Below are 17,819 nucleotides of genomic sequence, written 5' to 3'. Positions count from 1 at the left end.
TAATACCTATTTTGATCCCTCCTTTGGGAGGGTTTGTTCAAAGTGGTATCTCCTTTTTTCAAAAATTCACTTAAGTCATACCTTTTGTAAAAACTGTTCAAAGTGGTTCTTTTTGCTAACGGCGTTAACTTTCTTAACGGCACAGCTGCCAGGTGGCTAATATCTGCTGAGGTGTAACGTTTTAGCTGTGCTGGCACTGTTGTGTGTTTTAAAAAAAATAATTAATTGTGACGTGGAATTTAATAAAATTAAGTTTAAATTAAAAATTGAATTTGGGGTTATTTGGGGTTAATTAAAATTAGGTTTAACAAAGACTTCCCCTGTCATCTTTATCCCAATTGTTCTGATGGCTTAGCAGAGAACACTTAGAACCTTCTCCTCCATACATTAGAAACCATGGATCACACAGAACAAATTTATCATATGGTGACACTTTTAAAGAAGCAGTGTTCCAATCTTTGCAAACACAACGAAAACTGAGAAAGTCAATAAGCCCTAGACCATTTGCAATTTGCGAAAGTAGGTCACCAGGCAGATCTGACCAATTCCTAGTGCTATTGGGGTTGTTGTGTCTTTTCGGAAAGCTTGGTCTTGGATTTTAGGGTCTATTAACAGTGCCACTGCAGGAAATAAAAATCCCTGGATTGACGTTTCAGGTGGCTTGCCATCACTGGATTCTGCCCCTTCAGGTTCAGGACATTCTTCAATTATTTCTCGAACTGCAGGTGCATGTTTAGAACAAGTTTGAGGTTGAGGATGTTGTGCATGTGATTCACTCGGATTTGTCTCTTTTTTCTTTTCTTCCCTCGTTCTTTTTTTCTTTTGGACCTTCATTTGAGTTGACATGTCCATTGAGGGCTCTGATTCTTCTTTCCTGGAAAGACGTCTCAACCTCTTGCATTGATCTAATATGTGACCATGCTTTTAAAGAAGCAGTGTTCCAATCTTTGCAAACACAACAAAAAACAAATACATAGACTGAAGGAGATGAAACAATGGCAGTTTCATGATTCGAACAACAGAGGGGCGAAAACAGATTGAGGGTTTTCTTCCCCAATTTAGGGTTTCTGGTTCTAGTTTCACTTTAGGGTTCTTAGGATTCAGATTGGTGATTTTTCTCCATTTTAGATTTCCAGAAACAATTAAGGTTCTTAATGGGATTTTTAATTAATTACCCCCAATTAACCCCAAATTCAATTTTTAATTTAAACTTAATTTTATTAAATTCCACGTCACAATTAATTATTTTTTTTAAAACACACAACAGTGCCAGCACAGCCAAAACGTTACACCTCAGCAAATATTAGCCACCTGGCAGCTGTGCCGTTAAGAAAGTTAACGCCGTTAACAAAAAGGACCACTTTGAACAGTTTTTGCAAAAGGTAGGACTTAAGTGAACTTTTGAAAAAAGGAGGGACCACTTTGAACAAACCCTCCCAAAGGAAGGACCAAAATAGGTATTAAACCTTAATTTAAATAATAATAAAAATTTAAAAGTGAAAGTGTGTGGGATGCACGACTTCCACACAAGAAGTCGTCAACCCCCTTACGATTTTAACTTTTTACTTTTTATTAATTTAAATAATTTATATTTAATATATTTATTAATTAAATAGTTTATAATAAAAAAAATTTATTAATTAATTATAATTTCCCAAAAAATATTCTATAATAACAAAAATTCATAAAAAATAAATTGTAATCAAATGTAATTTTTTTAAATTTTTAATTACATAATTATAATAGTTATAAATTATTTAATTAAAATTATTTGATAAAAATTTAATTTAATTACAAAAATAATTAGAATATAAATTTTACTTATTTAATAATATTAAAAAAATTTAATTATTAATTAGATATAATTTTAGTTATTTTAAATATATTTAAAAACATTATTTAAAAATTATAAATGATTTTAATTAATAAAACAAAAAAAAAGTAAAAACGTTAGGGGGTGTACGATTTTAATAAGGAAAGTCGTTAACCCCCCACACGACTTCATTTTTCTTTTTTAATTTTTTTGTCAAAAATGACTTGGTAATCGATTACAAGCCTCTTGTAATCGATTACCACACCTTAAAGTCGTTTTTGGGGTGTACGACTTCAACACTGGTCAAATGAACAGTGTGAAGTCGTGCAGGGGGGGCACGACTTCTTCATTAGAAGTTGTTTTGACCCCCAACGACTTCTCTTTGACGTTGATTTTGCCCATTTTGGTAATATAGTAGGCAAATTTGCCTACTGGGATGCAAAAACCAATTTGTTGAGAAGTTTATTTTCTTTCTTTTTTTTTTTCTTATAGTCCTTATAAAATACTCCTCGGAACCTTAAATTGTGAGCGCCCACTTCATTGATTTAAAATTTTCTACTTTATTTTTCACAAATTGAATCAATTAAATTTCATATGTTTAAATCAATAACCAAAATAGAAAATCTAAAAAAATTCCTCTTTAAATTCTAATATCACATTATATAAATTTCATCTAAATTAATTTTCACTAAACTTCTTGCCTTTTTGAACAAGATCTGAATTGGGATGAAGAATGAGTTGAGGGGAGTGATCCTGGACAGAAAATGAACGAAGGGAATCAGCATATAATATTGTCCACCTCAGACAATGATGAGAAGAAGATCATTCGTAGGGAAGTGGAAAAAAAAAAGGAGAAGGAGAATGTCTGTTGTAGGTTCATCTCTCCGCTCTTCACTCCCTTTCGAACTCGTCAAAGGTTGTCCTTGCTACTATATTTTTTAATACCAGCTACTGGTGATATTATTGCAGCTTTCTTTGTTCTAATAATTTAAGTTGGGTGGGATATTTACAGATATGCATAACAAAAGGTGGGTTTTGGTTTCATGTTTTGATTTTGGTGTTGGGCATCAGATCAAATAGGCATGGCCGTAGATTATATCCAAAACTTAAATCACAAGATTAGTTAAAGTTCGATATAAAGGAAACTTATTTTATTCGTCAACATACTTTAATATGCATATTAAAAAGTCATTGAAATATATTTTAAGAGATTTATTATTTGTTAAAATGTTGTACCATCTACTATTAAGTTGATATATTAGACTATTCGTTGATGTTTAATTTTTTTTATACAAAAATAATACATAAGAAATCTCACATCAAATATAAATAAAATAAATTTAAAATATATAAATAAATATAAATCTTATTTTATAAATGTAATTTTCAATCATACAAAAATTCATTTATTAAGAGATATAATGTGTACTATTGGGAGAAACTCAAATGTTAGAAATTAAAAAGTAAAAACAAAAGTTTAAAAAGTTCATATATAAAATAATATTAAACTAATAAAGGATTCAAAGTTAGGGTGATTTGGCGAAATTATTTTAGGTGAGCCTCCCAACTTCTGATTCAAACTCTGCCAATCAATTAAAGAGAGCTTCACTAAATTTACCATCTTTTGTTACCCACAAAAGTGATGTGAACTGACTGGAAAAGCTTATCATATCGTAAATACTTTTATTTGTGTAATTACAATAATATACAAAAAAGTAAAAATAACTTTTACGTATGTGTTCATTTTTAACTTCAATAAAAAGTTTAGTAACTATTTTTTTTTATAACATAACAATTAAATTTGTAATTTTAAACTTTTTTATTATCATTAGCAGACAAGCATGCAGATGTTCCACTAGTCTGATTGAGGTGATACATTTTTATTACTGTAAAAGCGTATGTGTTAGTATCGATAGATCTTTCAACTTGTGTTACTTTTGCTATGATATTTTAAAATTTTCATATTTTAAATTTATTATAACACTCAAAATATTTAGACGAACCTAAAGAATTTGTATAAAGATGACACAAAAATAAATTTATTTAATTTTAAAAATAAGAATGATTAATGAAACTTTAAAATATAATTATTAATTTGTGCCTGCTTATCATGGAGATTAACTTGACACTATTATTCTTGGTGTTTTTTGTGTTTGTCATCTTTGTATTTCTATTTACACGTAAGCTTTACATTACTACTACGAGGGTTGACCAAATAAATAGATAAATTTCTATTCGCCGCTAAAGCTACAGTGAAAAGCACGTTTTGCATAACGTGTAATTTAATTTTATTATTGAAATAAGATAAAAAAGGTCAAGACCATGCATATGTAATATCTTATGCAAACTGCTTGTGCGTGAATTGTAGAAAGTAAATGTTTAAAAGGGACAAGTTGTTAAAACGATTATCTATAAAGACAAAAATGTTTAAAATAATTTCTTTTACTAACATTTTTTTAAAATATAACTTATTTTGTGACACTATTTTGAAGTTTATTTCAATATTATTTTATTGTTTTAATTTTTTTTTTTTAAAAGAGAAAATTTTAGTTTATTATATCAAATTAAGAAATGAAATTGATTTTTTTTTAAATAGTAGAACATATATTCAAATCAGTTAAATAGTTTATTGCTAAAAGAAATCAGAACAATTGTAAATTAGCCAGATAAAAGATTTCGTCATCAGATATAAAAAAATCTATATGTTTGGCTTAAATATAGGATAAAACAAATTTAAATCATTCAAATTTCGTTGGGTTGGTCTAATTCGGAGTTTATAATTTTTCCACCCATTAATCTAAATCAAAAACAATTTCATTCAAACTTAGATTTACTGGTTTGGTTATAAAAAATTTTATATTTTTATTTTCAGACATATATATACATTTCAAATTTTGTAACCTAATATTATAATAATAAGGTTTTTAACCACTCAGTAGTTAAAGACAATCATAAGACATTTTAAAAATTAATATTATTTTCAATCAATGCATAATTATACAAATTATAATTTTATATATCTTATTCATTTCAATAATGGAAAGATCAAAATCAGCGACGACATAACCCAAATTAAGTTCTAACAACTGCCAGTAAAATTTAACCATCTGGGATACAATAGTCAAAACATTCACAATCAATCTCTAAATTTGATTTTTGTTATACAACGACACTAAAATAAACAATTTATATCATATACAACATGTTTTTATTAAAGAAGAAAACAAAAATAATATTATAAGTATTTTAGTCTTAAAGATACATTATAGATGTTGTTTAAATATTTATAAATATTTTTTAAATATCAATTATGAAGTTATAAAGTTGATTTAGTGATAAAAATTAGAAAAAAGAATAAGAGAAGTTGTGAATTCAACTATTTCCACCAACATTTAAGAAATATAAAATTGGTTTTAAAAAGTTTAAAAAGAAGAGTGCTCAGCTTTTTCATTAACAAAATTAATAACTAACATTTACATATGAAAATCTAATCGATTAATTAATTCACATTGCACCTAAGAAAGCCTAAAGAGTTGAATTGCAAAGTAAAAAAATTATCATATTCAGTAAAACAATATTAAAGCGTGTTTAAATCTAGTAGGATTTTAGCTGAAAGATGAGAGGTTTAAGTAATATCGATCCGTACAAAAAATTTCCAAACGTAGCTTGTATATGATTGCTTTTAGAATAAAACTTGGATTTGGTGAAATAACAATTCTGTACACACGTGGATGTTATTTTAAATACAGCAATATATATATATATATATATATATATATATATATATTAGTATATACATATATATTAGAAGTTTTATTATAATTGGAGTTGAAATTTTACCTAATAATCTATTTTTTGGATAAATGTTAATGATATGCATTATTGAGAGGGAGGAAACTCAAATTAATTTAAAAACACCTCATTAATCATTATATATAAAGTTTATTGAATTTCTTTGAATATATGTACCATAAATGGGAAAAATCACATAGGCAGCTTTGTATTGTTGAAATAGTTTGAAGGTTGGGCTAGATTCGATTCACAGAGTACCAACCGACAAGGTCAAAGTAGAAAGTCGGAACAAAAATTTGGTATGTAAATCAAACAAGTTTCAAAGTAGGCTATGTTTAAAATTTGATGATCCATCAAAGTAGTGCAAACACCATACCCCACAAGATAATATTAACTAATAAGAGAAAGACAAAAGAGCAAAGAAAATAGAAACAAGAACGTTGATATGGCAGGTAAGATGGATTCTTATCTTATGCGGGTGGGGATTTGAGGATCCTAGGATATATATTAGTCAAACGGGAATCGATCACAAACCCTAATTACCAAACCTTTGAGTGCCCCAACCAGATTACGATGAATCCTTTACACCCTACTGATGAGTTGTACTTTCAGATTACAACTGATAATTACTATTCCCAACCAATCCAAACAACCCCTCCAGAAAATCAGATCTTCTATGATCCTGTGCTCGATGGTAGTGCTCCCATTCCCTGTACAGCTCAAATGGGCACTACCAAGGGCGAGCAGAGAGGAAAGTTACCAGCTTGGACAAAGGAAGATTATAAGACCACCACCATGGATGAAAACAAGAGGTGGATGCATAGAGAGACTGAAAAACAAAGAAGGCAAGAAATGACCAGGCTTTGCACCGACTTTAGATCTCTTCTGCCTCTTCAATATATCAAGGTAAAACACCATTTTTATATCTCTGGTATTTTTCATTTCATTAATATACATAAGCCATTGAGGGCATTACAATATTGAGTATAGATATTATATCTTGATTACCATCATCAGGGAAAACGCTCAATTTCTGATCACATGCATGAGGGTGCAAATTACATCAAACACCTTGAAAATAAAGTGAAAGAGTTGCAAGCTAAGAGAGACGAGTTTAAGAAGTCGTCCAATTTGAGTCCTGTTGTTGTTTCTGATAGTGGAAGCTTTAGCACTACAGATCTTCCAATATGTGTCATTGTTCATCCTTTTCCGGGAGGTATTCAGATTAAGTGTAGTTACAGCTTCAGAAAATATGTCTTTCCTTTGTCAAGAGTGATAGATATGGTGCTTAAAGAAGGGCTTGATGTTGTCAACTGTACCTCCACCAAAACAGATGACAGCTTCATACACACTATCCGAATAGAGGTACCATATCGATTAATTATTTCAATTATCAATGAGCATGCATGGCGTTATGATGCCAGTTCAAATTTTGATTCTTGCTGTCTTTTCATAATCTTTCTTGAAGGTTCCACATACGATGACTGGGACTAATTACACTGAACTGCAAAAGAAGCTTGTCGAAGCGATATCATCTTCATGTACAAATGTTATATTATCTGCACAAAATTTCCATTTTTTTGGTCTGATTTTGTCTGAATATTTACATGAGGAAAACTATTTTTTCATACACAGTAGAATTTTTTTATAATAATATACATCTGAGTTAATAAATAATAACATTTGTTACAATTGTAGGTTCGGAGGAGATACTATCTGAATCTGAAAACTGCTGATATCTTGTGAAAGATGTACTGTGTGCTGATATTTCTGATCTGGACAATTAACTTCAGTCGTGTGTACATGCTATTATTGTACCACTAGTAGCTGGTTGTCATGTCCATTGGAACACTCTGAGGCGAATCCAGTTGAATGAGTAAAGTTCAAAAATGGCAACGGTATTCCATGAGCTCGTTTAGTTTCTTTTCTAGTGGAAATCAGAACCATGTCATGCATTGTAGTTGAATGTTATGCAATCACTCTGACTAGTAACGTCTTGCATTACTTTCTGGTTTTGAATTCAACTGTTTTAAAGGTAAGTTTTCGGTAGACAGTTCATAGTATTAAAACTTCTTTGGACTTGTGCTGGTGCTAATCAATTTGCTTTTCTTTATCAGCCAAAGAAGAATGACATATTTAAATATGTATCCAAATTACAAAGAAACAATCTTGGATATACCTTAGGATAAAACAGAAAATAGATATTGTTTCGCTGCCCAATTCTTCAATGTATAGTCTAAAGTTCAAGTTTTGTTTAATGAGTCTCTTGGATCTCTAAACCGTTTGGGTGATACATGAAAAAGGTATTCTAATGACAAACTCAAATCAACTTAGACAGATAAGAATGGATATTGTAATAAATGCGTAATCTACTTTCTTATTCAAACTTTTATTTATAGATCATGTGATATGTTTTTAATTAAAGTTAATCTAATTATAGTCCAAACCTAAATAATCATATTTTAACCTTCAATTAATTTGTTTTAAGATTGATCTAATACTATTAAGACTATTAGATATGATGAACTATAGTTTGGTTTGATAAGTTATCGTTCAATTTGTTAAATAAAATGTCTAGACTTAATAACTTATAGTCGAGACATTTGGTTGATCATTTGAATTTCATAATTTATCACCAATTTGATGATTAAACATCAACTTATGATTAACCGAATAGACATATAATACATATATAAATACTTTATAAACTCACAATATTATATTATACTAGACCACTCTCAAATACATACACTCCATCAAAAAATCCAAGAATGTATCTTTTATATCCAACCACATCTAACCTACGTACCAAGTACCCGTTTGGCTTACCATAATTTGATTAGTTAACACTAGTGACTACAATCATTAGAATTGTATATAACAGCTCAATGAACTGTCAATTAAATAATTTGGCTATGTATATATATAATGAAATGTAATTTTAAGGTGCTTTGTTGCTTATAATGGAAAGTAAGCCGAAGGAATGAAATTATTATTAAATATTTGTATCCATCATCGTCCCTTCCAGTCCTAGGGCCTTCATATGGAAAAAATTCAATAGTGGAAACAAAAGGATATGTCCATTCTGTGCTTAAGGATTTGTTCATTAGTGGCATTTTGTAACCTCGTCGTCTGGTTTTATTTGTATTGTAACTAGAAAACAGTTGTATAAGTATTTATAATATACACGTAAAGCTAATAATTGTGAAATAATATACAAATATTATAATAGTAATTGTAGGTGACGAAATCCCTACCATATCAAACGTGTTGCGTTAAGTTCCCGAGTTCATGCGAGAACCATTTAGTGGATATATCTGTTAGAAGTGAGGTTTAGGCCTAACTCAACTCTACAAAACCGACTTGTAAGGTGAGGATTGTACCTCACTTATATATTATAAATTGGTCTTATCTCTAGTTAATGTGGGACTTCCAACAATATCAGAAGATATTCAGTGCACATTTCATGTGTGTGTATAGATTTATGGTTTTGTGAAGGTTTTCATCTTTAGCTTAAGCTACTTGAGAATGAATTAATATTACTTTGATTTTATAGTTGTTGAAAAACTCAGGGCCTACCAATTTATTTAACACTGTAGTAAATGAATAGTCATGTATATATCAGTAATATTGTTCTGGAATGGGTTATAGTTTTTTCTATTTTTTGTGGCAATTTTTAACACTTCTTTTACTCTCCTCATCACTTGTTATTAAGTCCTTTGCACGAGTACTTGCATACATAGATTGAAATTTATCTACAATATGGTAAGCTTTGTGCAGCACACTTTGATGGAAATAAACTACAAAAAAAATCATGTTATATGGAAATTAAATTAATGAAATGCAGCTTCAGTCAAAAATGAGTCCCAGCAATTGTAATAAATTAAATAAAAAGAAAAACATTCCCCTCCCATCATACGTAAGTCACGTTCTCATGGTATAAAATATATATTAACAACTAAACTTTCTAATTACTTAGAGCATCTCCTAATTTACCTTTGATTGGAAATGTATGCGTGTTAACTGTGGCATTTGTGTTAAAATTAAGTAAACCTTATTAATTGAGTGGACATTAATATTATCTATAAAGAAAATCAGTTTGAACATTTTCTTTGGTATCCTACACAATTTAAAATCAGTTGAAATCTATTTCATATCAATTTATTGCAATATCTATCTGGGTCCATCATGCATTAAACAACTTGATTTTGATGTATGTGTTAAACTAAATGGTATCCCAAAGATTATTCAAGTATTATATTATTTAATGAAATAAATACCCGAAGATGGTTTGGTAACCACCAAGTATAGACAAAGCAACTTAAATCAGGGAAGCAAAGATATGACAACTAAGCTAATCTTGACAATGATTCTTAAGTACTTCTCCGACAGCATTATTTGATATTTTATGAACACTGGCTGATTATTAATGAATCTACTTATATATATATTCAATTGAGGTATTAACACATGCTCGGTTAGCATATTAATTTGTCATATGATCTTATCCAGACCCCTCTACTCCCAACAACTATAGTATACGCAATATATTTTTGTATAGACAAGTTACTTACTTTTCATCATTAGAGTTCGGATCATTGCAAAAGTGCCACAAACTTGCATTTCATTGTAACTTTTAAAACAATACTAATTTTTCTTTTTAAACATTATTATGTTAAGTTTTAGTGAAAACTATTTAATTAAGTATAGAATGATGAGCTCAAAGTTAATAAAAACCTAAAAGTATAAATTATTTGAAAATATATTTGTATTTATGAGGGCATTAATTTTGTAACGAAAATACATAAACATGTCATTTTATGTCTGAATAAAAAGTTGTAAGAAACTAAATTTAATTTAAAAAATATCACTTTTTAAAATATATTGTGTGAAAAGGATAAATTTTTTGTAAGAAATATATATATATATATATATATATATATATATATATATATATATATATATATATATATATATATATATATATATATATATATATATATATAAGTCTTTGATAAATCAAAAATAAAATATTTATGCATGAATTTGTGTCTTATTACCTCCCATCTTAATTAAAAGGAGAACTAGTAGAAAAACTTTTGATGTGTGAAAGTTACTCTAAGAAGATCTACATATTTTGTAATCCAAAACTTACCTCTATATATATTCTCTATCTAGGTTTCCATTTACAAAATATAATAGGTTGAAACAAAAATTATATTTATGACTCATTTTTACATTCTTCACCTAAGAAACTAACATGTCTCATATGAGTGAAATNAATATATATATATATATATATATATATATATATATATATATATATATATATAGTTTAATTTAAGCCAATAAAAAATCAAGCTTAAGACAATATATTTTATATATATATATATATATATATTTTCTTATAGAATATGTTTCCTCAAGCAATAAAGTCTTTTAAATGACTATCTTTTTCTTAACCAAATTTTAATTATTTAATCTAACATTTTCAACAATCATTAAAATTATATTAACATGTGTAAAGTAAAATAAACTAAAGTGAAATAATTATTATAAAACAATAAAATTCCTAAAAAGTAAAATATATGGTCGAGGTTAGATAATATATTGTGATAAAGGATTAGAAGGAATGTTTTAGCTGTGGTTATAAATTTTGATCATGTTATCTTTGGTTATAGGTCTAGTTATAAAGTTGATTTGATATTAAAGTTGAAAAGAAATGTGAAAGAAATTGTTAGTTTGATTTTTTTTCAATAACATAATATCCTGAAAAGTAGGAGAAGTTGACATATTTTGAGAAAGAATCGCTGGAAAAATATAACACTCAATTGGTTCCCAACACAACTTTTCTTTTTTCCATTAACACAATATGATATTTTGAACCTGTTACACTCACCAAAACTTTCCAAGTGTATATGATGGTGCATGTGACAGACCAAACTAAATTCAATGGGATAAAATCGAGGATAATGAAAGGATATCTTAATTACAATACAAAACAAAAGATCGTTAATTAACATGTATTGATACTATCTATCTGTTTAGTTTTTTTATATCAGTAGTCATACTTTACATACCAATGTTTCATGTTTCTCACGTAAAACAAATATACTTTACAGCCAACTTGATTGCTATGTCATACAAATATGAGTTTAAACACCTCTTTTACAATACAAAATTAGATTTGCTTACAAAAATAATGGTAGCATATTCAAATAATCAAAACAACACAGTTTTTATACCTACGCTGTATTTATTATTAAAAATTTGATATCAATTAGAGATTAGATTAATTTAAAATATATAAATGAATGTAAACTTTTTTAATATAATAAAGTAATGGTTAACAATTTATTTATTAATGCATTTCATATGTTTCGGAAATTATGTTCCGAAAAACATATTCTGAAAAATTCATACTAAAAAATTCGTTTCAAAAATTGTATTCTGTAATCTGGAAATCACTTTTCTTTTCTGGAGAATAAAATTATCATTTCAAAAATTTTAAAGTGTACACGAAGATATTGTGGGGGTGCAGGAAGCAAAAGATTATATCTGCCTTAATGCAAGCCCATATTTTGAGAAAGGATCCAAATCCTCTTATATAATAAAGCCAAGCCGAAAAGTATCCAACGTTTTTATTTGCTGCATTCATCTGACATATGTTGATGCAGCTCAACTTAATATGGTTGTACTTATGTTAGACAGACCAAATTTTTAAGAACTAATCAATTTACATAAATAAATTAGAATAGTATTCGAACATGGCATCTTATCCTTGACCTTATAAGAGACATTTACATATGACCTACTGATTCTATATTGTACGGGTCATAAATTGACATCTTACTTACCTTGATTGACCAATAATAATTAAGATAATCTATGATGTTCATAATATAGGATATGGACATAAGAAAACAAGCAAATATGAGGAAAAACACATTTGGAAAAGTCTAAGGGTTAAAAATGTATATATTGAATACATCAAAATTGAATTTTTTATTATTCATAAGAAAAATTAAAACTCAAGTACTAAAATATTACTTGGAATTCACACACTAATTAACACACTAAGCTATATTGCTAACAAATTTAAATTAATTAAAATAAGATAAAATTTAAGATGACTCAGAAAATGAAAGATGATATAGAGATATATAAAATATGAGAAAGTATTGACATGTTTAGAAATAATTTCAAACAAGTTATTCTGATTATGCTTTTATTACTAATCATATTTATAAATTTGTTCTAAACAATTTATTTTTAGATAATGGCAGGAAAAATTCATTAATATCGTTACGTGTGTAAAAGATGTTGGAATAAACTTAAATTTTAGAGATTTATTATTTTATTAGGTTTGGGTATAGTAATATTTGGTTTGATTTGATAAAGATAAAAGAGGAATGGGTAGTTATGATTTTGTGTTTATCAGATAAAATATTATTTTACGATACAATAAGGAGATTTTATCTTTAGGTAAGTTATATTTTATTGTCAGTTTTTATTATTTGTAATTGGTCCAAGGTCCAATTTGCACCTATTTAAAGGTTGCTAAGGTTTAATAAAAATCACCCACAATGGATTGAAGAGTAAAATTATTTGTGTGAGTCACCGTTTTTTGCAACAGAGAGTTTGTTGGGATAAACTTTTAAATTTTAAAGATTTTTATCAGGTAGAATATTATTTTATGATAAAATAAGGAGATTTTATTTTTAGGTAAGTTATATTTTCTTGTCAGATTTTATTATTTGTAATTGGTCCAAGGCCCAATTTGCACCTATTTAAAAGTTGTTAAGGTTTGGCTTAAACCCTTCCTTGGTCCTAATATTTGTGTGAAAATCTCAGTTCGGTCCTCAAGTTTTGAACTGTCTCAATTGGGTCATAATTTTTGTAAAAATGCACACATTTTACCCCTTAGCTGACGTGGTATGTTGACGTTTGGCTTAATCCCTTCTTGGTCATTGTATTTATGTGAAAATCTCAATTCGGTCCACAAGTTTTGAACTGTCTCAATTGGGTCATAATTTTTGTAAAAATGCACACATTTTACCCCAATCGCTAACTGATCTCACTGTGCAACAGTTATCTTCTGCTATCAGTGGAATAAATAGCTTAAAGGCTGGTGATGAACCTTCTGGTTACCAAGTTGGTTCATTTGCAGAAAAGGCTGTGAGACTGATTGCACTGGTTACGCGAGTTTTTCGGTAACTTTATTTTTTGAGCCGACGAGATAATATGTGTAAAATCCCTAATTATCAGAGAGATGAATAAAATCCCTAATTCAAATAAACTAAATAATAGGCATTATGCCACGTGAAACACTACTTATTTTAAAAAATAATTCATATAATTAAATAATACACGTCAGCATGTCCTCTGGCTACCACGTCACTAAACTTAACGCCGTTTGATATCAGTTAACGATTAGGGTAAAATGTGTACATTTTTACAAAAATTATGACCCAATTAAGACAGTTCAAAACTTGAGGACCGAACTGAGATTTTCACACAAATACGAGGACCAAGAAGGGATTAAGCCAACACGTCAACATACCACGTCAGCTAAACTTAACTCCGTTTGAGATCAGTTAACGGTTGGGGTAAAATGTGTGTATTTTTACAAAAATTATGACCCAATTGAGACAGTTCAAAACTTGAAGACCGAACTGAGATTTTCACACAAATATCAGGACCAAGGGAGGGTTTAAGCCTTAAGGTTTAATAAAAATCACCCACAATAGATTGAAGAGTAAAATTATTTGTGTAGGTCATCGTTTTTCCAACATATGGTATCATATCCAACAAAAGAAATATAAGTATATTATTAGTAGGAAAAAAACATATATAATAATGCATTTTCTTTTATTTAGTTTTAGATGAGAAATAAAATTTAGCTTAAAACTGTTTTATTTTTTTTTCTATTGTATTTTTTCAACCATAAAAAAATGAGAGAGTGAGTCCTAGTATAAAGCTATTTCAATAATATATATTTTTCTTTATCCTTCAAGTTGGACAATTTTGGAATGTAATAGTCTACTGTGCGTAAATAAAATTAATAGAAACAGGAGTAAGATATAATAGAAATATTATATTTTTATTGTTTGACTAAGAAGAAGAAAAATGAGACAAATTAGAAAATATTCATCTTTTAAAAGACAAATTTGAAGGATATAAATAAGATTCTTTTATATATATATATATATATATATATATATATATATATATATATATATATATATATATATATATATATATATAGATTAAGTGGTGTATAAAAATATGTTTATCAATACGGAAATTCCGTTATATCTTGATTCAACTAACTTCACCCTATTAGCAATAATATGAGCATTGATAAATTTAAAGGTATTAAATGAATAGACTGATAAAAACTTTAAAACTTTTTTAGTTGATGAAGTAAATGTTTGACTACTTAATCAAAATGTGACAAAAAAGAAAATACTTTATTGGATGGGTATGAAATATCAAAATATTCATTCATGTCCTAACTATTATATTTTAGAGTAGTTTGAATTTAATAGTATCTTTATCAATTTAAATTAAATTACACTTCTTAATTTGAACAATTTCTTAAACAAATATTCTCTTTATTTTCGTGTGGCCCAATGCTTATTATAATGAAGATGTAAATTGACTTATTAACCTTAAAAAACAGGTTGAGATAAGAACAAGAAGAAAATGATAATCTAAAAAGTAATTATAAAACTGTTTTTAGTAATTTAATGTTAGAAAAAATTGTATTGCTTACATCAAACTCCTTGGACCCCAATTCTCATAGTACTTGTCCAAAAAGCACAATTATGGACTATTCTTTTCTTATTATGAACAAGCAATTGCTAACTGTCTCTGATTAAGACTTTTTGTCAACTGGTTACAAACCTAACACAATTTACAGTTTCATTAGCTTTGTATGACCGCTCTTAAATTGTTCTACTAGAAGCAACTAAAGAATTAGCTATGCTTCGATTGCTTGCATCATTATCCTTTCGTTAGATTTTTAAATTACCACTAATACAATCTATACTGAAGCAATTACATTTTTCTCACATAAGTCTTGAATAAAACGTTGAAGAATGTTTCTTCCGACAGTAATATTTATAAAGGTGTGACATTTTCAATGGAAATTTGGGTTGAGAAAAGCTTGTAAACAGAAGCATACACCCATTTGATTATATAATACTCACTGAATTGGGTTGTGTTCAAAGTCCTTGACTTCCAAGGCAGCAGCCCTTTGTCGTCATCTTAATTCTTATATTGTTTCTTTGCATTTGCCGATATATTTTTGTTCTTTCCTCCCAAATCTATTTTTTCTCTTCTTCCCACTTCCCTCAAAAATTTCCATCAATTTTCCAGTTGTGAATTCCTAGAGAGACAAAGAAATGCGGTTTAAATGTTTCAGTTGTTTTCTCTGTGATAAAGAGCAATCCGAGATACAGTAAGCTTTCATCAAATTACTTCATGTCTTGTGATGATAATCTCCTAATAATATGCACATATTTTGAGTTGCGTATTTTATTTTTGTGTAGAAACGAGAAGGAGCAGAAGAAAAGGGAGTATCCATGGGAAATATACACCTTGAAGGAGTTGCTTCGTGCAACAAACAATTTCCATCAAGATAATAAGATAGGAGAGGGTGGATTTGGAAGTGTTTATTGGGGTCGAACAAGTAAAGGCGTCGAGGCAATTATATTCATACATATATATAATATATTTCTTTAAAACTTTGAGTATTTTATTCGTTTCTGGTAAACCTTAATTAATTTGAGCTATGAGACATTTGTTTGCAATGCATTGTAATGAATGGAACTTTGCAGATCGCAGTGAAGCGGTTGAAGATGATGACTGCAAAGGCAGAGATGGAGTTTGCAGTGGAAGTGGAAGTACTAGGAAGGGTGAGGCATAAGAATTTGTTGGGGTTGCGTGGATTCTATGCAGGAGGTGAAGAAAGGTTAATTGTATATGATTACATGCCTAATCACAGTTTGCTCAATCATTTGCATGGTCAACTTGCCAAAGATTGTTTGTTAGATTGGCCTAGAAGAATGAGCATAGCAATTGGAGCAGCTGAAGGCTTGGTGTATGTGTTCCTTTCACCTCTTTTTAATCACAGAAAATTGATTTACTTCCATGTTTCACATATATTGCAACCCTTTTCTTTGATTAAACTTTGTGGTTTATATAAATATATGAGGTGTTTTTGTTTGATTAAGGTATTTGCACCATGAGGCAAATCCTCACATCATTCATAGAGACATAAAAGCAAGCAATGTTCTTTTAGATTCTGAATTTGAAGCGAAGGTTGCTGATTTTGGGTTTGCTAAGCTGATACCAGAGGGTGTAAGCCATCTGACAACAAGGGTTAAAGGCACCCTTGGATATTTGGCTCCAGAATATGCCATGTGGGGGAAGGTTTCTGAGAGCTGTGATGTTTACAGTTTTGGGATTTTGCTTTTGGAGATTGTGAGTGGGAAGAAGCCAATTGAGAAACTTCAAGGCGGAGTGAAAAGGGATATAGTTCAGTGGGTTACACCTCATCTTCAAAAGGCTAACTTCACTCATATTGTTGATTCAAAATTAAAGGGACGATTTGATTTAGAGCAGTTGAAATCTGTAATCATGATAGCTATAAGGTGCACAGAAAGTAATCCAGAAAAAAGGCCTAGCATGGTAGAGGTCGTGGACTGGCTCAAGGGTGCCATTGGAAGGAGAAAAAAAGATATTCCAAATTTAGAATATGATAAATATGAAGAAAACTATGGAGAGATTAGAATAACACACTCCAACTTGAAAATACCAAGTGATGATCATAAACTTAGAATAAGATAAACTCTTGCTTTGTTACTCAAATTTATAATAATTCTTCTTCTTAATCACCAAATCATATGGATATTTAATATATTTGTCAAGTTCTTAATTTCATAGTGTTATATATTTTTTTTTCTCTATGCTCATATCATGTGATGATTTTACCATCTCTTCTACTCTAAGATGTTTTTGTGACCAAAATATTCTAGAGTAGTGTTTAATATAAATGAAAGGTCAAGTAAAATACTTCAACACTCAAATCATTAAGACACAATAAATATCATGATTAAAAAAATAATGCATATACACTAATGTATGCTTAATTTATAGTATTTTAAGGAATCTTTACTTGGATTGACATAAATTTGTTAAATCTAAA

General features: G+C 28.8%; 2 protein-coding genes across 2 annotated transcripts; both read left to right on the top strand.

Annotated features, from left to right (window-relative positions):
- Nucleotides 1-5,874: 5,874 nt before the first annotated feature.
- On the top strand, nucleotides 5,875-7,624 carry LOC106770660 (transcription factor bHLH36). Its single transcript, XM_014656459.2, has 4 exons — nucleotides 5,875-6,511; nucleotides 6,623-6,970; nucleotides 7,074-7,146; nucleotides 7,304-7,624. The coding sequence occupies exons 1-4, from the start codon at nucleotides 6,179-6,181 to the stop codon at nucleotides 7,339-7,341; spliced, it is 792 nt and encodes a 263-aa protein (XP_014511945.1). The 5' UTR covers nucleotides 5,875-6,178; the 3' UTR covers nucleotides 7,342-7,624.
- An 8,176-nt stretch (nucleotides 7,625-15,800) lies between these two features.
- On the top strand, nucleotides 15,801-17,461 carry LOC106770659 (PTI1-like tyrosine-protein kinase At3g15890). The gene is made up of 3 exons (XM_022784835.1): nucleotides 15,801-16,070; nucleotides 16,162-16,712; nucleotides 16,846-17,461. The coding sequence occupies exons 2-3, from the start codon at nucleotides 16,432-16,434 to the stop codon at nucleotides 17,459-17,461; spliced, it is 897 nt and encodes a 298-aa protein (XP_022640556.1). The 5' UTR covers nucleotides 15,801-16,070; nucleotides 16,162-16,431.
- Nucleotides 17,462-17,819: the final 358 nt, after the last annotated feature.

This window comes from Vigna radiata, chromosome 8, assembly GCF_000741045.1.
Source record: "Vigna radiata var. radiata cultivar VC1973A chromosome 8, Vradiata_ver6, whole genome shotgun sequence".
Classification (NCBI taxonomy): Eukaryota; Viridiplantae; Streptophyta; class Magnoliopsida; order Fabales; family Fabaceae; genus Vigna; species Vigna radiata.
The sequence above is the reverse complement of the archived record's forward strand: the minus strand, read 5'-3'. Positions and strand labels throughout refer to the sequence as shown.